General features: G+C 39.1%; 1 protein-coding gene across 1 annotated transcript in view; it reads left to right on the top strand.

Moving 5' to 3' along the window:
• The window catches only part of LOC105368515 (uncharacterized), a 213,967-nt gene that overhangs the window by 13,549 nt on the left and 175,153 nt on the right, over positions 1–25,265 (top strand). The window contains exons 2-3 of the mRNA XM_011507528.1: positions 8,498–8,967; positions 9,658–9,913. Coding sequence (XP_011505830.1) covers positions 8,498–8,967; positions 9,658–9,913 — 726 coding nt within the window. The remainder of the gene's footprint in view (positions 1–8,497; positions 8,968–9,657; positions 9,914–25,265) is intronic.

Here is a 25,265-nt window from a genome sequence, read left to right as displayed (position 1 = left end):
TACGCTAATTAGAATAATTCAAATGGTTAATTAAGTTAATCGAGCCACCAAAAAAGTCACATGTAAATACAAAAATATATATCATCAAGTCTCTATAACTCATGGACTGATTTTCAATGCCTTATGAATCTTAATAAATATGAAACAAAAAAAAAAATAAAAAAAAAAAAAAATAAAAAAAACACGCTTCAAGATATTGAAAAATTGATTTTTTATCTTCTTCAAATTTCCAAAGCGAAACGAATAATTTAATGGACGTTACAACGTTATTTTACATTTATCTAGATTAGTCTAGAATCACTTCAATCGCAACTATTGAATTATTACAAGTTGCAGTATATATAAAATACCGAAGGAAGGACACGCTGCTCTTCTATTATATCATAGTACTCTAACTTTTTTGTATTTGCTCTTCAACTCCAATGAGTTATTCTAAGTTAAGTAGGCATTATGAATTTTTGGAATAGACAAGTTCGTATGTCGAAAAGTCCACTTTAAAGATTCTCATATGAATATTTCTTGATAATCAACTGCAATAGTGACATGACGTTACTTTAGCCATTCCTTCATCTCAAAATCTCAAAATCGTTCAAACAGTTCACCTATAATTATTTAATTATAATTGCGTGCCTAATGTAGTAGCGTCTGAGAGACCCCGAAATAAAAAAAAAAAAAAAAAAAAAAAATAAAACAAGTGACATAATAATGATAGCGTATGCAGCAAGGGAGTGTTTATTCGAGACATTGGAGACGAAATAGTTAGGAATCTATTGAATAAATTGTATTTATAACATTGGTGATACAATAGCTAAAGACCGTCAGTACGAATGTCGTAACAAGGCCAGATGCCAAAGCTCGAAAGGAATATGCATTAAAGCAAAAGTAATGTGCATCGAGATGAAGGAAGGAAATAAAATCTGGAGGAGGCTTAAGAGGGAATCGGGAGCCGCGCGATTATCCAGCCAGCGGTAAAGGTACACCAACAAGGGCTTACCTGTCTCGGCAATCCTCCGGCACAGGTATACGTCGCGCCAAGTTCCTGTACATTCGGAAGTACTTTTATGCGCTTTGACAGAGGCGCAGGTAAACCCACCGCCTCGCCGCACCTCGTACGAAGTAGTAGAGTTAAAGGGGACACCTGCCTCGGGTTGCGTATCATGCAAATGGTCTCGTAAGCGACGACGATTACCACGGCCACGAAGGGAGGCCCCGAATATCCTGGGCGCATTGCCACGCACGAACAAGGGTTAGATTCTGACGTGCCTACTGTATTCAGATTAGGGTTGGCCGCACAACTCTTTGATGCCAATGGGGATGGTTTGCCGCGGCACTTGACTTTTTTCCTCTGGGAGCTCTCCGACAAGTAATTAATTACCCCTATGATTGATAGTGGATTTTAAAGTCCCTTCCAACACTCCTGGGGATAAGTACAAATGCCTATGATTCGCGTTACGCTTCCCGTACATTATATTCCCTTCTAAACAGCCTTTGTCGATTAAAATCCAATCTTAATCACGGGACCTACGGATTTTACGAGCTCGATCTACTTAGACATATGTTTTTAAATACCCAATGCTTTTTCACTGCATTCCAGCGGTTTAATACTCTATCCCATGTCAATGAATTATTATGAATAAACGCGTACATGGAAAATTAAATATTAATGCTGACGTTGTCCTATCAATACCCTCGCTTCGCGATGATCAATCTCGTTGTTGGAATTGCGAGTTGAACAAACTATCTCACCAGCAAATAAAATTCTTGACTTTTATGTATATTGCAAGTAACGATGGTATAGCGGCAAATGCTATGGAAATAGATGCTCGTATTTGAAAGAAAAAAAGAAAAAAAAGAAAAAAAAAGCAAAATAATAACTGGCAATCGCGAACATTTATCGTTGAGCCGAATTAATGAAGAAACGATGGAGAATAGGTAATATACAACGAGACTGCACGCGTATAGTTCCTACAATTCGTTATATTGCAATTTTATTAAAAAAAATATCCCCTTATTTAGGATTATTTAATAAATATTAGTTAATAATAATGCCAATAATACTGAGATTCTATTTAAATGCTGGCGAATTAAAGATCGAATATTCTTCGTAGCTTGAAAGTAAAGGCTACTAATATCTCATAGTATATATAAAAGTAACAAATAGTCTTTTTAAAATATTATGATATTAAATTAAAAATATGGAAATTTGCTAATAAATGACTTTAGAACATTAGGTGAATTAAAGTAAAATTATGATGATATATTCGAAGAGGTGAAAAAGCAAGTGCGCCGGAAATGACAAATTACATTATACATAATTCAATCTACAATGTCTACAATGCCTTACTCAATGCATTGAAGCAACATTTAACAGTTGCAGAAGCAATTTACGATCTCGCATTTAGATAGCAAAGAATTAGAACGCATAGATATTATTCGCGCCTCTTCCAATTCATGTGCACTCCCATACCACGAAGAAAGATGAAAAGCAGGGGCGTAGTAGCTTTCATCTAAGAAAGACGGAAAGATCCTTACGTTGGGGTAAAACACGTAAGTGGGATGGGTGATGGGAGGGGTCAGTCAGGGGGCGGGTGAGGGGGTGGGGGTGTTTTTGTGTGTTTGTGTGTGTGTGTGTGTGTGTGTGTATGGGGGGGGGGGAGCATCATTAAAATCAATACGCGGGCCGTTTCCCTCCCTAAGAATCTCCCTTGTCGTCTCTCTCGCTTACACTCACCCAAGTAACCATCAGAAGCATGAGAGAAAGGCAAGAGGATTGAAGGAAAAATCGGAGAAATCCCACCACTGGCTTTTCGCGTGCGCGCGTCGAGATTCGGGTGCTACGATGGAGGGGAAAAAGCAGAGTCCGTCTCTGTCGTCCTCGGGGTAAATTCCCTCGATCTTAAGAGGACGATAGAGGATTGTACGTATGGAAGCCGAGCGCGAGAGAAAGAGATAAACGTTACGTGGTGATGATGATGAAGAGAGGAAGCGAGAGAGAGAGAGAGAGAGAGAGAGAGAGAGAGAGAGTGTGTGTGTATGTGAGAAAATGAGTGTGTGTGTGTGAGAGAGAGAGAGAGTGAGAGGGAGGGAGCGGGAGGGAGCGGGAGGGAGCGGGAGGGAGAGGTAGGGAGAGGGAGGGAGTCGGAGGGAGACAGAAAGGGATACTCGATGAGAAAAAGAGGAGAAGGAATAAGAAAAACAGGAGGAAATTTGACCGAGTAAGGGGGATTGCACATTGTGAGTTAGGAAAACTGCTGTAATCATTTTTCCAAATAATAATCATTAACCAATTATAATAATCGATGCTTAATTATCAAATTAAACGTTGGTTATTTTTATTGTACTTCATTTACAATAATAATACTATAGTTTCTGAAATTCTATTTTTCTTTTATTGTTGTTGTTTTTATTTCGTTTCAAAATATATTGGACTGGTTATTGTGTATTCAAATCGTGTATTATAGTATTAAAAAAATTTTCAAAAAAAAAAAAAATAAAAAAATATTCAATACAAGACGATGTCGAACACGTCGTAATATCTAAATAATTAATGTTCACAATAATGTTTCGAGTATGTAAAAGATGATTAAAATTTGGAAACAAGAGATTACTTTAGATTAGAAATTATAGATATTTTAAAAATTAATTGAAACGGGATGCTAATAACATAAGTACTCGCAATGTACAATGGTAATGAAATTCAGAGAATTTCGTTTCGTTTACCTATTTAAGGAAAAGATAAAAAAAAAGTCCGCCCAGCATTTGGCATTAATATTTATTTAAATTATCATAACTATTCGACTCGACGTATCTGTACAAAATCCGTGATATCCTAATAATTAAGCAATATCATTGGTCCAAATAAACCCCAAATAACAAAGGTTTCTTTTCTTCAAAAAAAATTGCAAAAATTTCTCAATGTAATTACATTTATTTTTTAGATACAGCAGTGTGAAGCACCTTAAGAAGGGAAGAACACGATATACACATATTGGCAAGCATGCGAAAGACGAGCGAGGCAGAGAGAGAGAGAGAGAGAGAAAGAGAGAGAGAGAGAGAGTGAGAGTGAGAGTGAGAGAGGGAGAGTGACTATATGCGGGGAAAGGGATGGAATAGCAAGGAGCAGAGAGAGTTGATGGTGAAGAGGTGGAGGGCCAGTCGGGACAGGAGGAAAAAAAGAGTGTAAGAGAGAAAGCTCGTGGAGAAAGGGGCGGCTGGGGCGCTTTCCTATGACCAATAAGAGGCACTTTAAAACACCTTTCGCGCGACCCCCTCCCTGTACGTGGCACGAGACGACTTCGCTCCAGTCTTGCGCATTCCTCCCCGGATTCAAATACCCGTGGGTTGGCTCGCCCGCGCCCCTCTGCATGAAAATATGATAGCGTATGAGCGATAGGGAGATGCGCGCCTCGAGCTCTTGAGAAAGGGACGAGAGACGGAGATGGAGTTAGCGCCGATAGAGGGAGAGTGATCGTCTGATGGAGTGAGAGCGAGCGAGAGGACGGGAGGGAGCGCGCCCTTGGTGGAGCACCCCGGGGGAGAGGGAGGGATTGGTAGAAGGGGGTAGGGAGGTAAAAGCGAGGAAAGCTCGAGCCGTCGGGGTGATACTACAGAGGGGTTGCGATAGCGCCGCGCCTTTCTTCGTGACCAATAACGCGAGGCTTTAAAGCGGCCGGAGTAGCGCGAGGGCGTTGCGCTCACCTCGCATTCAAATAGCGGAATACGGGGCATCGGCGAATCGCCGCCGTATGGTAATATGCGGGTGGGGGGAGCGGGCGGGCAAAAAAAATGTGCCCGGTGCAGTGGGTGGGGAGGGAGGGAGGGGGGGCTCGGCTGCTCTCGGGCGCACCCCTTATCTTGTAGGTCGTTGAAAGTCGAGACTGGGATACGATGTACCTGACGCTGAGCTTTCCCTCTTGTCGTTTTACGCCGCCTCTCGACCGGCGATCGACCGTTACTGAATTTAAAATCAACCGGCCATTACTGCGTAAAATTACTTTACTTAACCTTTCGCTTTTCTTTAGCATTCCTCGTCGAGGATTATTTTCTCTATGGATTATGGAAACCGTATGGAATCTTGTGCATTGTTAAACTATTCATCGGATAGATAGGATGAGTAGGCGTCAATGCGCTATAATTATGCCCTAAGCAGCCATTAAAGGTATCATTAAGATCTGAATAACCAATTTGTCGATTTATGATTAATACTAGACGATAAATCAGGTAATTTATTCGTTAAAAGGGCAAGTTAAACAACCACCTGTAAACACTTTGAATCTCGGTACGAATATTTTACTTGACTCGTGTGGCATATTTTTTATGAAAGGGCACGCTGCGATGGTGGCTTTTAGCATTGGGAAACAAAGGGTTAAAGGGGAAAATTTGCGCGGCTCTGGCGTAACGAGAACAGGAGCGAATGTGTAAAAAAAGACTGTTTCGTCTAGGTTAGAAGGTTAGACTTGGAGCATTTTCGGCAGTAAAAATATCTCGATATTGTCTATTCGAGAGCTATCGAATGACCAATATACTTTGTCTCTCACTCTCTCTCTCTCTCTCTCTCTCTCTCTCTCTCTCTCTCTTCCTTTGAGCCGAGTACACACAGCTTAAGGTGTACGTTGTGAAGAATTTTCCGATCTCTCGCATGGGTGGTCGGCTCGATAAAGGGAGAGAGCTCCGAGTGCCAGCACCCCTAGCTAATTCCATTGACTCTATCTTTTCCGTATCAGCTCGGAGTCAGGCACAGAGAGCATGACATCGGCAAGAGTCTCCATCCTCCACATCCATCTCCCGTGCAGCGTCGACAACCGGGAAAAGCGTATGCGCCGCGGCCACGTGGAGCGTGTTCACTATATTTTTTTTTCAGCTGCGTGAATCATCGTCGTTCCGCTTCGTCGATCATCGTCGCTTATTTTGCCACTTCCCTCGGGCATTAAACCCTTTCGCATGCTCAAGCGACACCATCGATCATAATGTGCGAGATCGCTAAATTCGACAAAGGGAAGGCCTTAATTATTGGGAAATGTGGAGAATGAGAGCAGATCGATTTCCAACGATGGATGGATGTGTTTTAGAAGGGAAATTTAAAACGTTGTTATTCGATATGCCTTCAACTGTAATTTGACGAAGTTTATTTGTGGCCAATACTTATATTTATGGCTACGTACGATTATTGCATCGAGCTTGTAAGAATATCCACTACATAGCCGTATACGAGTGAAAATCATTACTTTAATGTTTTTGTGTATCGCGATGGCTGGGAGGAGAAAGTCTTACTAGCAGCCATAAACTTTTACCGCTGGAAAATACATTTATTTATTAAATAGTGGAAATAATCGATATAATGTATTATACCTGCATACATACACACCCACATAAATGAATGCGTACTTACGTACCAAACTTTTCATATGTAGTACAAAATTTTATTTTCGTTCCTTAGCTTTTTTTCTTTTTTTTTTCTTTTTTTTTTGCCATTATAGAAATTTTGTTAACAACCATTGTAAATTTAATCGATCGTTCATTACTTCGTTAGGTACTATCATTGTCACTCTAATTGTCTTTATATAACCCCCCCCCCCCTCCCCACTTCCCCTCTTCCCATAAAGATGTATTATCATGAATTTCATTTAATAATTATGATATTAGATTACCATCAATAATATACGTCCCTTAGCACCGGACATATAATATCCACGGCCCTGTTCAATCGAGAATCATCAAGAAATCATCGACAATCAAATTGTTTCCATGGCACACGAGAGCTGCTCGTTTAATACGCCGATCGATCCAACATCCCCAGGTCCAGGTTTTTATCAACGATATGTAAATAAACAACCCTCTCCCTTTAAATACGAGTGCCGCGAATCCACCACCAACTTTCAACTTCCATGCCACTCTGTCGCTCCTTCTCTATCACTCAGCACCGCGAAGAAATAAGCAGGATTCGCGATTTGCTTCGCGCTCGCACACCGTGGGCGTGACCGGCGATCTCGCGGTCCGCGACCATTGGCCCCGCACTTCCCCACCGACGCACGCGCTCTACCCCCACCAGAGCGACACAAGGCAGAATGCGCGCGGGTGCCCTCGTCGCGCCGCCGAGTCCACCGGCTCGTTCGCTGTCTTTCTCTCTCTCTCTCTCTCTCTCTCTCTCTCTCTCTCTCTCTCGCTACCTTCGATAGCGGCGACCCGCACTAGGCTCCCTTCTCTTTCCCACCAGGGCAGTTCGATAGTGCGACCGCTTCCCTCTCTGTCGCGCAACCGCGCGCGCGCGCTCGCGCGCCCGTGCCGTGCCGTCTCGACTCCCCCACCTCGGCCATACACCGTGTAAGAGAGAGAGAGAGAGAGAGAGAGAGAGAGAGAGAGAGCGCGCACGAGCAAGAGAGTGAGAGCTGAGCTCGAGCTGCCGACGTCCGTGTGCGCCTCGGCCGGCTTAGTGCCTCTAGTGTAGCTGCACACATGCACGCGACAGCATCTACTAACCGCCTTTGCCGTCGCCGCCGCCGTCGCCGCCGCCGCCGTCGTCGTCACCCCGTGCTCGTCGTTGTTGCTCTCTCCCATTCGCACTTCCGTTAACGATACAAGCGGACCATCCCCGACGTGCTCGAAGAAACGCGTTGCGCGACGCGGACACGCAGTGCCGAGCCTCGTTCCCGTACCGTCCCGTATGCGCCCTGAACGGCCGAAGGAGCGCGAGGGGTATTGTGCCGTTGACAGCGAGGCTGCTAACTCCGGCGTTCATTGATACTGAAAGTGACATTGGCCTCCCGAACGGGAACCGGAGAGCCTACGAGTGTGCAAGTGCGCGTGATCGACAGCCGAGGGGGAATCCCGAGGCCGTGGCACACACGGGCATGGATGGCGACAGGTGCGCGGGACACTCGAGCCTAGACTGGTGAACGCGCCACGCAAGTGCGCGGGACGCTGGTTCTCGCTGGCGAACGGCTACCCTCGTGTCCGTGAGCGCGCCTGCAGTGATGCCGACTGCCTCGTCGCGGCGCAGGACCTCAGGACAACGAGCTCGCGGATTACGTATTACCGACCTGTGACACTTATGAGCGCGAGGTGACGCGGGGTGAGCCCAGTGCTTCGGCCGAGACTCGCGCGGTCAAGAGGTGATCATCGACCATCCAGGAGACGAGCCCGAAGCGACGCCGAGCCAGGAGCGTACCGAGGAGTCCGGGGCGACCTCGCGCTCTCCGTAGCCCAGTCACGTTGGATTTCGCGGCGTTGGGCGTCTTCGGGGGTAGCGGCGGCCCAACGGTAACCAAAGTCGCCGCGGTGGCGGGCACCGGGGTGCTGGCGTTGCCCGGCTCGCTGAACGAGAAGGGCGGCCTGGCGCTCCTAGAGCACCACAGGCACCTTCATCATCAGCATCAGCATCAGCATCAGCATCAGCATCAGCATCAGCAGCATCATCAGCAGCAGCAGCAGCAGCAGCAGCAGCAATAGCAACAGCAGCAACAGCAACAGCAACAACAACAACAACATCAGCATCAGCAAGAATCACAGCAACAGCCGCAGCAACAGCAACTACATCAGCAGCAGCAACAGCAGCAGCACCAACTCCACCAACATCATCAGCATCTCCTGCAGCAGCATCACCAGCTCGGTTTGGCGGCAGTCACAGCAGCCAAGACGAAGACCGCAGGGTTGGCGGGCCTTGATAGCGAGGCGGTGCGCCGCTGGGTCGCGGAAGCCGCGCGTACCGTCCGCCAGTGTCCACCGCCTCCCTTGATCGTGCCCTTGGTTCCGAATTCTCAGAGCCAGCACGTTACCTCGTCCAGTCAGTTTGGAATCCATCGAGCCCAACCGGCGCTCAGCGGTGCGACAACACATCATCAGCAGCGACGTGTCCAGCGTAGACTCTCGGACCCTAGTCCATCGCCTCCGCCGCTACCGTTCGCCCTGACAGCGTCGATGACGCAAACACCGAGCATGCATCTCCTTGCGAGCAGCAACAATCTCGCCGAGGCAATGGCCGCTCATCAGCAGCAACAGCAACAGCAGCATCAACAACAGCAACAACAGCAGCAGCAGCAACAGCAGCAACAGCACCATCACCATCATCACCACCACCATCAACAGCAGCAGCAGCAGCAGCAGCAGCAGCAGCAGCAGCAGCAGCAGCAGCAGCAGCAGCAGCAGCAGCAGCAGCAGCAGCAGCAGCAGCAGCAGCAGCAGCAGCAGCAGCAGCAGCAGCAGCAGCAGCAGCAGCAGCAGCAGCAGCAACAGCCACATCAGCAGACGCAGCAGCAACAGCAACAGCACGTATTCCAAAAACAAAAGCAAACGAGCCCTACGAACAATAACACCATCGAGGTTTGGAGATCGATTCAAGGTGGAGGGCATCAGTGGTGGAGTCCGTCAACCGGCGCTATCAATCAGCAATCGGACCAGCAACAAATAACTTCGATAGTGCTTCCGAACGCGATTGGACAGACGGCCGCTCAGAGTCTATCCAGTTCCTTGTGCCGATTGCAGAGGCAGCAACAGCAGCAACAGCAGCAACAGCAACAACAGCAACAACAGCAACAGCAGCAACAGCAGCAGCCGCAACAGCAGCAGCAGCCGCAACAGCAGCAGCAGCAGCAGCAGCAGCAGCAGCAGCAAACAGTCGCGGTGACTCAGCAGCAAAGCTCAAGTCAGTCGGATATCGATCAGCCGCTCGACTTCTCCGTCGGCTCGCTCCAGCAGCAGAGGCTCCAAGCCAGGGCCAAAACCGTGCAAGAAAGGCTCCAGGCCCGAGCCCATCAACAAGATAATAATAATGGCGCGAACAGTGTGCTGGCTAAAATAGCCAAGGTGGCAGGCAACAGAAGGAGTTATAGCCCCAGCGAGGGAAGTTCCAGCGGCAGTGAGGACGAAGGCGTCTCCACCGGTGGCAGTCCCAGCGGTCCTCTTCGAGGACTCGAGAACGGTGAGTAAACTTGAATAAACTTTTTATATACTCCACAGTACTTGATACACGCGTGAATTATCGAGGACAATGAGTCGAGTATGAGTCGTATATGATTATGTGCGCGCATCCTATTATTTATAGGCTTATTATTTAAAAATCGCGTTTCATCGAACGATAATTAATAGGCATTTGCCCGTGCGATTATTATTAATAGTCGATCATTATTATTCGTGCGGCAGATTTGTCAAAGTATTATAAAAGTCATTTGCCGATGGCTAAAATAGTTGATGCCGCAGGTAAATAATGTAATTTAATGAGTTGACAAAGTCACTACCACACTGCTGTGATGCAGATTCAAACGTGAACATTCATTGGATAGAAACTTTAGAGCAGCCGTTTCTATTTTAGATTGGAGGATATTTGTTTTATATTTGCCGTTTGGAACAACTTGACCGTTAATAGTAGAAAACATTAATTATAAAAATCATAAGTTTTACAACCCTTTTTTCCACGTTATTTTATCGACGATTTATATGCGCTTGCGATTACATGACACGCGCGACACACGAGACACAAGCAAGCAAGCAAGCGCGCGCGCGCACATACGCATTATTGTTTGTCGATAATTAGAGGATGCTTGAACGACATTTAAATTCGTAAATGATAAATAATAGGTAAGTTGCGATTCGCCGAATACAATTAGTTAATAAGTTATCCAATATCTCCAATATCATTATTTGTCATTTTGGCAACTGTCAGATGTTTTTCTTTTAATAGTCCGGGGGCCCATATTCTAGGTAACGTGTTATTGTGTATCTCGTATTATTATGTATCGCTTTGTGATCATACAAGACTAACCTGATCGGTAATCATGTGACAATGTTTACTCAAACCAGTCGGCAGTGAATTTCCCTTTTTTCTAAAAGAACCTCTACTCTAGTCGTATACAATACGGCATTGCTGCGATTTTATACGAAAGATTTCAAAGATTTACGACAATATAAAGGCTACAAAATTCATAGCACAAACCGATCCAAAAATCCACGATCTTGTTGATTAATACCGGACCATTAAAAAAAGCTCCACACCTTTTGTCAACAAACCCCCTAAACGATACCAAAGCTGTTTTTAAACGACCTATTCATCGAATCTAATAATACCTATTTAAAAAACATAAAAAAAAAAAAGAAAAAAAAAAGAAAAAAAAAGAAAACCATTCGCATTTGCATAATTGTATACAAGGTGTATGAATTTGATAACGATATTAAAGGACGTTGATTAATAAATTATCTTATTTCAATGTGCGTAAGCACGCCAGCTATTTATAAATGCTTATATAAATTAAATTTCATGCTTACGGTCATTTATTGTTTCTCGCTATTATGCGCACAAAGGTGGCGCGCATACAACATTATGCTTTCTAATAATATATTTCGAGTACTTTTAAAATATTTAATAATACCCAAGTCAATATTTGCATGTAGATGTAGATTCGTCCACAGATTTTCGTATTACAGAATTAAAAATAGCTACAAGCTAATATAATGCCGCGACATTATCATTAATACAAGAAATCATTAGAAACGCATTATTGATTTTATCGCTTTTGAGCATTGAAAGTAGTTATCTCAAATTTTTATAATAGATAAGCACTCGGTATCTTTTTATCTTTTAACATAATTGTAAAATTTTATTAGCTGTGAAACGATGATTAAACCGTGTAATGATAATTTCATTGCTATCCAATCGAGTGGGCGCAAAAAATTCAGAAAATTTAGCCCTAATTGTATTCAGCTTGCGATAATGCCGATATTTCGTTTCAAAAGCCACATCACGTATCGCTAATTTTTACATCAAAGCTCTTATCCAACTTTTTCCCCTATAAATATAATAATTTATGTAATTCGTAGGCTTTCCATCTTAATGATAATTTTATTATTCCCGTGCATGTTTGGAGAAATAATCAGCGACACCTGGTCCCAATATTCTTTTCTGACGACCGTCCGATTATAGCGATCGTCACTATCTAACGAATGACTTAATCAATCCGAAAACGAAGCCTTGTCGTCGCCAACTTCCCCTAAACTCTCGTAAATCTCAGCGAATCCAATTGTGCACAATTCTTTGTCGTTGGAAAAAGATTTATCCTCCAAAGAGTCTATTTCAGATCATTTCAAGAGAATAAACAAAGAATTGTGATGTTAACGGATTAAATACCTTATTCCATATTATCTCATCGTTTGAAATATTTGCATTGAATCAAATTGAATGGGATGCAAAAAAATTCTCGATATCCATAGTTTTTCTTCATAAGCGAAATTTATAAGAGAAATTCTAGCGAAACTCTTATGTAAGCAATTTCACGTGAAATATGGTAATGGTTTAATAATATGAATAAGGGCTTATTATGCAACTAATTAGATGCGCTTATAATACTACTTAGATTTTATATGCTTTTTGTATATCGAAGCCAGAAATTATTGGAACATTGATTAGGTCTTACGAATCGATTCAACTGATATAAAAAAATTTTTTTTTTTTTTTTTTTTTTTTTTTTTTAGTTTTTTTTTGCGTTTATCATTACAATAGGCAAGTAAGTACACCAACATTTACACCCTAGCAAACATCACAGTTTATTTTGCTCAAAAGAATTTTATAATGTCCAATGCTTCCCAACGTAAGACGCATTACGGCGTATTATTATTATCACGATTAATAGAACATTATGGCGTGTAATTATCACAAGAGAAATCAAAAATAATTATTCAATTAATTACGATAGATTTCAGTTTAAGTTCGCTACTTGCGCGATAAGTCGGTTCGTGACCAATCTCGTGACGACTTGTCGCAATAATCCGAATTCAGCGGAGACGACACGTGTACGCGGCCACCGATCCGCTATTCCTAGTCGAAATTAATAGTGAGGAAACATGGAAAAGACGATGGCTACCAGCGTGCGCTCGTGTAGTAATATACGATAAATAATCAACGGTCTATAACGAATAAACAACGCGACCGTAAATAATAAATAAATTGTACGATAATGAACGATAAATGACAATGACAATGACGACGACGACGACGACGACGACGACGACGACAACGACGACAACCACGACAACCACGACAACCACGACAACCACGACAACCACGACAACCACGACAACGACGACCATCATGATGATAATGTTAATGATAATGATAATGATAATGATGGCTATTAGTCGGTCAGTCCGCACTTTCGCACAGTCGAAATCGCGATCCCTGCTTTCGCTTTTCGCGCCGAAGCCACTAGCCTACGACTTACGACGTCCTTCGTCGGGGTCCGCTCTGTTATTACTGCGATTAAGCCCAGGATATTATTTGTGCGCGAGCAGCACTCGAACGCCGCGCAGCCGGAATCGTGAATACATTTCCTCAACCCCCGGCGCCTCCAGGGTGTGCGAACGACGTGCCCCAGCCGCATTTTAGGTAAATTGCCTTATGGCCCACTCCGCGCGAGGGTCAGGACTTGCGTGCTTATTGTCAGCGACATTTCGTCGTTTGTCGCCACGAGGTTGGGCTGGCGGGTCCGTGCGCGTAATGCTTTATCCACGCGAACTTCCTACGCATTATTTCGAAAACTACTATGTCGTCCGGAAAAGAAATTACTCGCCGATGGCCGAACTGACGTGCAATTGTTGCGAGCACTAGTAAATTGCCTAACTTTGCATATCTCGTTCGAAAAGTTATTGTTGCAGGCACGGCGGAGAGTCTTATCAGAGCCACTATTTAGAGAATTCGAAAAAAAAAAACAAACAAACAAACAAAACATAAACAAATATAAGTACACAAATATAAATGCCAAATACCAGTAAAATCCTCAATTTGCGTATAATTTTATCACATTGACATTATTACTTTCATGTTATATTTAATATGCGAGGAGATATATGTTCAAACTGTATGTAATTATAGGCCAATTTTTGTCATCAATAGGTAATGTGCTGATAAAGATAATGGAATTTTGTCAATATAACATATGATAAACAATACAAGATTATCATAGATAGAACAATCATGGATTAAGTTATTATTCTAAAACTGGAAAGTTTTATATTCCGATAAATATGGCAATAATCTAATATCGACCCTTTCGTTAAATAAATTGTCAATTTATACGAAAGCACTTAGAGTAGGCATAGCCTGGAAAAAAAAAAAAAAAAAAAAAAAAAAAAAAAAAAAATAAAAAACGTTATCTATTCATTAAATGTAATAGTTTTTTAAGAGCGCGTATCAGCTTTAGTAATGCTTTAATCTGTATACAATTTGAAACTATGATAAGGAAAAGCCTAAATTATATGTGAGACGAAGAGAAAGATCACGAAGTCGAATATATTTAACGCGTAATTTTTAGATCTAAGCTCAAGACTTTTAATCACTTATTTATTCCCTTATCATTACAATGCAATCTAACAATGTGTCTTTTTATAAATTCGCTGCTAAAAAAAAAACTTGTCTTAAAAAACATGAAGTATTTAAATTGAAAAAAAAAAGGAATCATTCGTGCAGTATTTTTGTTGAGATTGACTTTGTATTTATAAAGCCGCCTTGATGAAAGTTCCTGTTATCTGAATTTCAGTACAACTACATAAATTGTCTAAGTAGCATCAATTTATTAAATTATATATACATATAGTCAATTTACAAATTAAAATTACTAATATAAATCGTTTTTAATTAATGAAATATGCAAATAGTTTTATTAGAATTCTCTATTGATAACTGTGCCATTGATAACATACTTGAAATGAATCATTAGAAAAAATTTCAATAATTCATAATCTCTAATACAATTGTTGATTATTAGTATAATATTAATTTTTTTTTTATTATTATTTACTGTACATTTAATCATTATAGTCAATTCAAGAGGTTTATTGAAAAAAAAATTATGTTTGTTTATAACGTGGCTGTTATATATATTTTTGTTTACTTCAAATCAATTAAAAAAATTTATTATTTAATATTTCATTAACAGTTCTATTATATAATAAAGTAATAACAATATCATTAGTGTTGTTATTGAAATTTGTTTCTCTATTCGAGATTCGTATAGATTTATAATAAAAATTGTTGTGTTCGTACTATAAAATTCCAGGATTAAAATAGCGTGCGTTAAGATAAATAATTTACAAAAACAAATTAAATAATTTATAGATAAATAAGTCACTCGGTAATAGTGTCCTTAAGGCAAAGATTTTTTTTTTTTTTTTTTTTTTTTTTTTTTTTATTTATTAAAACTGATTTGAACATTATGAATTTTCATATTTACCTCTACGAATCTATGAAAAAAATTCAAATGTTTTTCGAACGATTTATTGCATACACACTTCCTCGCATTTACTTAAGTCACTCATAACATTTTTTTTCATACGTCTTTATTCAGGTAGTAACATAAACAAAAATATGTATAAGATTTTGATATTATCAGATAAACTTCATCGAGCTTCACATCTTCCAAATAAATCGTGATAATCGTCGTTTTTTTTTTTTTTTATTTCTTAGAGATCATGTCTATCGTGCTTTAGATTTATGATTCATTAAGTTTCATTATACGTGCGAAAAATGAAAAATAATCAATTTTAGATTGATTTACAAAGTAAAGATTTGAAGCATCAACACGTGGTTTGGTTCAACTTCTTCGAAAAATGGTTCGTTGACCCCAAGTCCTTTTCTCTTTTTGTACATTTAAAGTGGGAATCATTCGCTTAATGCACAATTTTCTTTTCATTTTGATGCCAAGAATCAGAACAAAAATGTTTAAAAAACAATTTTTGTCTCTCTCTCTCTCTCTCTCTCTCTCTCGCTCACTCACTCACTCTCTGTCTCATCCTATTCTCGGCGTTTCTTCCGCATGCAGGAAATTAGATAGTATTTCAATTCGTGAAAGTACTGAGCAATGACGTCGTTGATCCGCTCGTCTCGCTCGCGACATCCGCGCAAACTTTCTGTTCTTCCGATAGTATTTGTTGATGAGAGCTCGTAAAAAGCGAAACGCACCGAGATCGATTTCCCGCTCGAAATCGCGGAAATTTTTCACTTTTGCTTAAGCTCCAATCGTAAACAATTTTATTTCGATCCGCATCCTTTATCTACCTAATTTATAGATGAAAATGAAAATTCTGAAAGGAATCGAAGCTAATGGATATTTACGTTCAACATCGTCTATTACGCTTTAATGCATTGGATACGGAATATTAAAATACTTCAAGTCATTCGAACTTTATTTTGATAAATTGCTCACTCTCGACTAATATCTACTAAGGTAAATAATATTATTAATAACACTCTTATTCTATTACACTAACAAAATCATAACCTTCGTTCGTTTACTTTTTTCTAATTTCGCTTCTATACGTGAACTAAATCGAGTTTTCTTATACTATTGAGTTTAACGTAATACATTTTTTTACTTACCCGATACTATATTTCACAACATTATAGTTTCTAAATATCGAGCATTAGCTTATCAGAGATTTTAAATATTAAATTCAGAATTTTACTCTCGATCCATCTTTCTAAATGCATGTTACTTATCGTCAGTATCTTATTGTCAGTATTAAATAATCGTCCATATGAATTTCGAGTATCTCAGCTTTTTATCAGTAAAATCGGATTTGCGATTGCAGGCTGATACTAAACTAAATTTTCTCCTATTTCAAATTCCGAGAATATCATGTTCAGAGTTTGACAGGCACCTTACGCAGCTCAAAAAAAATTGAGGGAAGCGAGCGACATGCGTAGCAAATAAAAATGCTCTCGGCAGGCTTTCGACTTTGCTCGATGTACCCGTATTTTATCTACTCGCGATCGTATACGTGCACACGTCACTCGAAAAACCAAGGCTTGGCTAGCTCGGCCAGAGATAAAGGTCGCGCAGTCGCGAAGACGCGACCGGAAGCGACGTGTCAACCTCGTCGACATAAATTCGATGCAAATGGAAGAAACGCGCGAAATGTTAATACTCGTGCATCTTCCGATAGATGTTGACTGATAGAGAGTTAGAGTTAGAGTTAGAGTTAGAGTTAGAGTTAGAGAGAGAGAGAGAGAGAGAGAGAGAGGGGGGGGGGGATGGGAGAGATAGTGAGAGGGTGATGGAGAGAGAAGGAGGGGGAGAGAGAAGTGAGAAAAGTGAGAGAAGTGAGAGAAGTGAGAGAGAGAATATGAAGAGGAGTTGATTGCAATCGCGCATACATACGCGAGGCAGTTGATATCGTGGCGCGATTCATTATCGCGATATTACGAGGCTGTCACTCGGCAAATAACAGATGCGTATATGAGAACTCGATTCGACGAGTCGATGGCTTGTTTGCGCTGTGCAGAAACTTTGTCGGCGACTTCGCATGTGCTCCAAAAAAATTTTTTTCCCCCCTTTCGCTACTCCGCTTTCATTTATAGTGTCATCGATTAAAGAAATTCATTCTTATCATTATAATGGGATGTAGGGAATGTTGGAATTTATACTCCAATTGTCACGAGATTCGTCAAATATATTCAAGAGTCTTTGAATTTATGTTATTGTAAATGTTAAATAGTACTAAAGCATTCATCGTTGTATGATTTTATTGCTCTTCATATACGATTTGTGAGACAAATTCATAATGTAGAAAGATTACGAACCATAAAAAAAAAAAAAAGTGATATTATTTTAATTTTAATAGAATGGAGTTTTACTGTAATTATAGTTCAGTTACTTACAATAATTGAATTAAGCTACTCCATTAAAGTGATTATCTTGTTTAGACTATGAAAATATAATATGTACCGATGAAGATTTAGAAAGTAATGTATTTCCATAATTGTATATATCCCACAATATACTCTGATGGTACAAAACAAAAACAAAAAAACAAAAAAACATTCAATGCTAACGAATAATATTTTCCATTATTAAGATACAAATTATTTATTAATTACTATATGTTATAAGCCGTTAGTATTATAGAGACAATTATTTGTAACTTTCTAGATAACCGACATTTTTACCGAATTATCGATGATATACATAGATATGCAAACATGGTTGTTGGAAGAGTTAATAAAATAAAATCTTATTTTCGACGATAATATATTATCAATGCTCAAGTTTACTTACAAATAATTGTTTAGCATGCGTATACATTATAACTGACGAATATTTTTAAAAATAGAAACTACACATTATCTGCATACCCGTAACTATGATACCTTTTTTACTTCTTTAATTTTAACATGAAACATACGAATCATCCTGCAGTACTCGCAGGTCGAACATAAAAAATTTCATTTTCACAGCGCTTCTAATTAAAAATAAAATTTTGTTTTAATTTAAATATAGCTCAAATTAAACAAAATTTTAAGCGTGATATTAAGTAATACCGAGATCAGCAGATAAGATTAACTTAAGCGTCGTACGCAAGCATCGCGAGCAAACCTCACGACACCTGTACGTGCTTCCGTTAACTGTTCTACCAACTCGCCGACTATTGCACTAATGTATTCATATTCTGCCAAATTACAACTACACGTATATGTGTGTGCGCGCGCGTGCGTGTACGTATATATATATATATATATATATATATATATATATATATATATATACATATTTATATGCAGAATTGCCTGAAGAAGCCAGTGAAAGGTCGTGAATAATGAGTAAAGTCGGAAGTGCAACGCCTCTTTGTCTTGACCCTCCACGAGCGCGTAATCGAGATTAGGTGACGCAATCGGTTTCTTCGTGTTAGGGTCCCGGCCGATGCTCTTTTCGGTCGCTCGAGTACGGTAGGAACTCCCGCACAACCTGTTCCGATGCTTCCACTCTCTCTCTTTCTCTCTTCTCACTCGCATTTGCCGGTGGTATAAGCAAGGGATTGCAGTCGCAGTTGCCGACCGCCTATCACTTTTACTTTGACGGAAGATCGCTCTCTCTCTCTCTATCTCTCTCTCTCTCTCTCTCTCTCTCTCCCCCTCTCTCCCTTTATTTATCACTATCTCCACATCCCCCACCCCACCTCTCCGCCTCTCTACCTCTCTCTCACACACGGATCTCTCTCAGATACGGAAGAAAAAATATATGCCAAGAGATCCTTCCCTTTTTGCTCCAGTTGCTTCGAATGCATTTTTCATGTACTATGGAAATAAGCTGTTATGTAATGCAAAAACCGAGCCGAGTGTTATGAACAATCGATGTGCGCTTGAAAAATAATAGTTCGTCACAGTTGTAAAATAGAAATATCAAAAAAATAAAAAAAAAAAAAAATTGGAAAGCGATGAATATCGTTTTAAATAATTTTGTTTTTATATCCATCCGATCATTTTTCTCTTTCTTTTCTATTTAAGTTTTTTTAGCAAAACAATCGAGAAAAGAAGGGACAAATTCGACAAAGTTTAAATCGCTTATAATGTAATAACTTTAATTATTAATTTATAATATTTTTTATATAGTAAATTATAAAGTCACTAATTATGCCTTAAGTATTTTTAAATAATTTTAATCATCAAGTTCAAGTTTTTTACGGCTTGGAAATTTTATGGATGAGTTTTTAACTAATTAATAAAAAAAAAAGTATTAAATTTATGATAGTTTGTTAAATATTTTTATTTTAATTATAATTTATAAATAATAATATTAATAACAACAATGATATTGTTATTAATAGGTAATTGTTATTAATTAAAACTATTATTAATTGTTGCCATCTATTTTGAACACTCATCCATTCGATTTTCAGTCATTTAAATTTAATTCAATATGAAGTAAATTTGAATAAAGCAAAGATTTATATAAAATTTCAGCAATACAATTTATAGGACATTGGATTAAAATTTATCGTGACATAAGTGTAATGCGCGCTCTTTTCAAAAGATATAAGACTTGATGTATTCGGCAAGGTCAGAGAAAGTCCAAAGGAAGCGAAGATAGGTAGATAAGAGCTAAGCGGGATAAGAAAAGCGCGAGAATCGGAAATAAAAGAAGATGCGTCATGGAGCTGCAGAACGGAAACGGTAGCTTCGGTTACTTGTATTTGCGATATGGTTACATCGGCAAGTAAAGCCGACAGATTAATCTTAGCTTGGTTAGGTCAAGCTGGACCTGAAAAATTTTCCAATAAAAGAAGAAAGCGAGGAGCTTTTGGAAGGAAGGGTTAACGACGGTGGCTCAAGCAGTGCGTCTTATTCTCTCTTAATTTCTCGCTTATCTTCGGAACCCGACACCTCGTATTACGTAAGATTCGCTTTCGGTGACTAAGACTCGTTCGATCAGGTAGTAAAAACCCAGGCGTTACAACCCTTTTCGTTCTCGTAACACTTACGACCTATCTATCCCTCCTCCCGTCAATCCCTATTCCTCCTCTGCATTTTTCACAGTACCTCCTCAGAATTATAATTATTTTATTGTACATTATAGCGTCGTTATTACTAAACGTTCGAAATAATAGTGGCAAAATTGAATTCAATCATTGTATTCAGGATTTCGTTATATATTATTTTTCAATATGTAAAAGCAACTAATTCTATCTGATAAGTATATTACAATTCACATCCAACAAATTCTCCAATTTTTTCAATCTAAATTTTCACTCTTCAACTATTAATGCTTGGGTGCATTAACCTCACTCCAATTAAATTTTAAAACAATCCGTCCGTACAATTATTCGTACTATTCCAATTTTTCTTGCATTATAATAATCATAATTTAATATATAGAACTTTCATTTTAATTGTTTAAGAATTATAACATATTGATTTACAATCCACCCAGCATACACAAATCATTCATTACCATACAATAATAATAATTTCATTAATACACTCAACATTAATAAGACTTTCATTAATTTAAACATCAAACTTTAAATATTATTTCACTGACAATAGCCTCACCCCAGCGTTTCATGTTCTCAAGATCACTTTTTTAGGTTTCGAATAACGAGAATATCCCAAGTTGAGTCCCACGTGTGCATTCACACACGAACGACAAAGCACCGCTACGGCTAAACGACACGCGACCGACTTTCTCCACGTATTCCTCGCGCCTCTCAAACATTCAGGAGAAAAAGAAAAGGGTTGTTGTAAGTCCGGGGCCACGTGTCGAAGCATTACAACCCTGCCAATGATTCTTATCGCTTCTATTCACCTTTCATTCCGTTGGACAGACGGCGCAGCACTTCTTTCATCCACCTGTTTATAAATGACGACTAGGTTGTTTGAGCCACCCGAACCCTCCACCCGCCCCCCCCTCTCTCTCTCTCTCTCTCTCATCCACCCTCTGTGTGTCTTTACATGCATATATATATTTGAATTTATATATTGGTTTACCTTCATTTACGCTTCCTTATATCTAACTTTGTACAAAAAAAAAAAGAATTAAATGTATACTCAATCTGACAATTATATAAATAATGCAATTAAGACATCTATGGGCATCCATTTGAAATACCATCGTACAGCGTGAATATATGAAACGATAAAGCCAACTCTACAGCAACGATTATAAGAGAAATATAAAAGGTGTTGATATTGAGAACTAAGTCATATATAAAAATCACAGTAAGTATTTTTATTTTCTGTATAAGCGCATAAGTGCATAATTAAAAATATCATTTGTCAATTTTATGGAATTTAAAGTAAATTTAAGTATTCGCTCAGTATGAGTAAAATAAATTAATTACTAATTAAAATAATTGTCATGATTTAGTGATACTGATAAAATACTTTCAAAACTCGAACTCCTTCAAATTTCATAGCTTCAATGTTTCGGAATATAAATTCAAATCAATTAATGAATTATTTTCCAAGTATTTCGTATTAATATATAAATATAAATAGATAATACACATATATTCATATGATAATTGAATTTAAAAGGAGAGTTTTATTAAATAAAATGATAAGAAAATATAAAATATTAAAATTGAAATTATTAAATATAACAATAATTTATTTACAATCCTTCAAGTAAATATGTTCAAGGGAATATCATCTTTTCTTTATATTAATTAATCAAGAATCGTATCGTCGTTTACTAAATTATTTTGCATATTTATTCGATGCATCCACATGTAGAAGATACTTTCGAATGGCATTTAAAATAAAAAAAAAAAAAGACGCTCTCGAGCTAATCGCATAAGTACTTAGAAAAATATTAGTCATACTTAAGCTTATCCAAGTAAAATTCTAAGAATCAATACGTATTATACGTATTGTACATTACAATATAAATTTCACCTTCGTGTACAGAATTTTATTAATCGCAAAGTACATGTAAAATTACGTTAATTTTCTACGAACTTTAAGTAATTAAAATTTTAATAAATATTTATGTATACATCGTGCAGTTTATGAATTATCTGCACAAGTTTAATGTTTTGAAAATATGTTGATAAGAAAGTGGAGAAACATACAAACACCTTAGAAATTTGGTTACCTAAGAAATTCTTGAATGTCAAATTTCTTTCTTATTTAAACAACATCGTAAGTTTCAATATCAAATTATAACGAACAAATATTCCTAATACGACAAAAGCTATTTAATAATGATAAATCTAATACTTGAGAAGTAGTATGCATAGATATATGAGTTACTAACCGACACTTAAAAACTTGATAAAATTTTTCAAAATAAATATTCTAGTAAAAAGTCAGACGAATATTCCGCCGTATTTAATACGCAAGAGGTATTCTGTATTAAATTTCAATGAGAAAACAAAAAAAAAAAAAACAAAAAAAAAATAAGAAAAACAAACTTACTCTCGCTTATTGCAAATAAACACATTCTTAATTATTCGTGTTTATTGAGATGAGAATTGTAACTGTAAATGTCAATGAAAATGATAATAAAGGGCGTCTTGTGTGCTTGAAAAAGCACAAATCTTCTATTCTTTTTGTTTAAGCCAACATAAGCAACGAAGTGAACCCTTTTGTTCAAAACTTAAGATTTACAAAATTCCATAATTAAGATTATACATCAAATATCGTTCGCACGCTCGATGAAATGAGGGGCGGGGGAGAGGGAATAAAAGAAAAATTGCATGGAAAAAGTATTTATAAAAAAAAAAAAAAAAAAAAAAAAAAAAAAAAAAAATCCTAATGGATAAAAAAAAAAGGGAAAAAAGTTAAAAAGAAGTATAATTATATGAACTTGATTGTTGACCGAACGCTGTCCATGGAATAAACATACTTTTTCAAATTAAATATAATCTAAATTACGCAGCGATATCCTTCGATGATACACATCAGAGATATTTTTATCACTCAGTATTATTTTCCTTTTTTTTTAACAATTTCATTCGGATCAAATGACTCTCGCGACAGTCTGTCCTTTTACGTGCGACGAGTAACTGAAAATAGCGAGCTACGATGGTTTAAGTGAATCTCGTAGGCAAGGTAGAGCACGCTTTATCATGCGCACTTAAGGAGCATTAAAAATCGTTTACGATGCGAGACTCCCTTATCAAAGTATATGGTCGCGCTCTTTCTTTGCGCGAGGCAGAATAATTAGCTCCCATGAACGAGCAGAATTAGGACAAGTTTGCAGAGTCGACAATCGCATTGCGATATTCATCCGTCTGTCTCCTACCCACTACGTACCCGCTACACGTACCCATTACGTATCCACTACGTATCCATTCGCGCACATACTTACGGATAATTGCCGTTAAGAATACGCAACGAGTATTCCTTTTTAATTCGAGCGCCGAGGAGCGCTCCACTGTGAGAAAAATCCAACGGCCTTGGCGCGTCGGAAAGGAAATGCCCCTCTCATAACAAAACCGATATTGGCACATACGTGCCGGCATATTCGTTAATCCCGTGGTGACTAGTCGCTAATGACACGTAGCGCGCTTGATCATCCCGCTAAAGCCGCGCGCCCCTCTCCCGTAATTGCGCCTTCTCTATCCTCCTTCGCCTCCTCCTTCACCTCCTCCTACACCACCTCCTCCCACTCGTCCACCGACCCCTTACTCTTCCGCCTTCCAGTGTGTATTTGCTCTTATCTTGATCCGCTTGCTTCTTCTACTCTCTTCTTCGATACGATTTATGAGTAATTTTCAACGCACCGGCTATCTCGCTCGCACATTATTTTTTTTTTCTTTTTTTTTTTATTTTTTTCTTTTTATTTTTTATTTGTTACCGCGATCCAGTTTCGTATTTATAAGTTAATTTATGGTCCCGGCTTACGGGCTGTACTATTCTACATGCGCGCGCGCGGGCGTGCGCGTGTGCGTGTCATATTTATCAGATGCTCAATTAAATTTTTATACAACGAGTGGAAAGACATGATTATATTCGTGTCACCGACGACACAGATCTTTAAACAAGAAGTATTTTATAACATGGGAGGCCAAGTGTCTTCGTGAACGTTTGATACTTTTAATTAACGAAAATTGCTCATTTTATCGCGCTGCCAAACTAATGTTACGTACAATCGCTCGGTGAACAAACGTTTCCGCCCACAACCTCATTCATTGCCATTTTAAACTATCGGTAGACGCAAATAGGATCTATCGGTTACATTATCATGCCACCTTATCGCAAACACGAGATCGTTTCTCACTCACCAATTCATTATTCGAGTCACACATCAACTTCCACGATTTATCGAGCCTATAATATCTGCGTATTTGCTCGTCGCGCGATACCACCTTCTGTCTCCATAGAAATTTTCACTAATCTCTCAATAATCTCCGACCTCGGAATCTCCTAGAAGCACCTTATCAAGCGAATCGAAAAATGTACTTCCAAAGCAATACAATGTGTAATAAATTAAGAACGCAATAAATAGAACGTCAATGACGCTTATCGATGATTATTTCGAATAAGCAAGAGTACCTCATTATGGTGACAAATACTCAAGTTTCTAAAAAAGCATATATATATATATATATATATATATATATATATGTATGTGTGTATGTAAAGACGAGTCTGTGAAAAATGTAAGGTGTACGCGTCGCATTAGCTAAACATTGGCAGCTAATGTGAACAAATAAAAAAGTCTTGTTTCGCAGTCACAGTGATAATGCCAAGGCTGGCATCTGCTCTTACGGGCGCGCGTACAAAAGCGATCCTCGAGCAGGACGACAGGCAAACTGGCGTCGCGCGCATTAGGTGCTCCCGTGGCACTACGGCAATCCATCTCCCTCGCGGCTCAATATTAGCATCTGCCCGCGCTCTCCAAATACGGCCGTCGGCTTGCCTGCAACGACGCGGCTACGCAACAACGCAATGAATATGGTAATTCCCATCATTTATCCGGTTCGCGGCGCGCGTGAGCAAGAGTCAGCAATGAGCGAGAGAGTGAGTGAGAGAGTGAGTGAGTGAGTGAGAGAGAGAGAGAGAGAGA

This window comes from Ceratosolen solmsi, unplaced genomic scaffold, assembly GCF_000503995.2.
Source record: "Ceratosolen solmsi marchali unplaced genomic scaffold, CerSol_1.0 scaffold6, whole genome shotgun sequence".
Classification (NCBI taxonomy): domain Eukaryota; kingdom Metazoa; phylum Arthropoda; class Insecta; order Hymenoptera; family Agaonidae; genus Ceratosolen; species Ceratosolen solmsi.
This window is presented reverse-complemented; position numbering and strand designations above follow the sequence as displayed.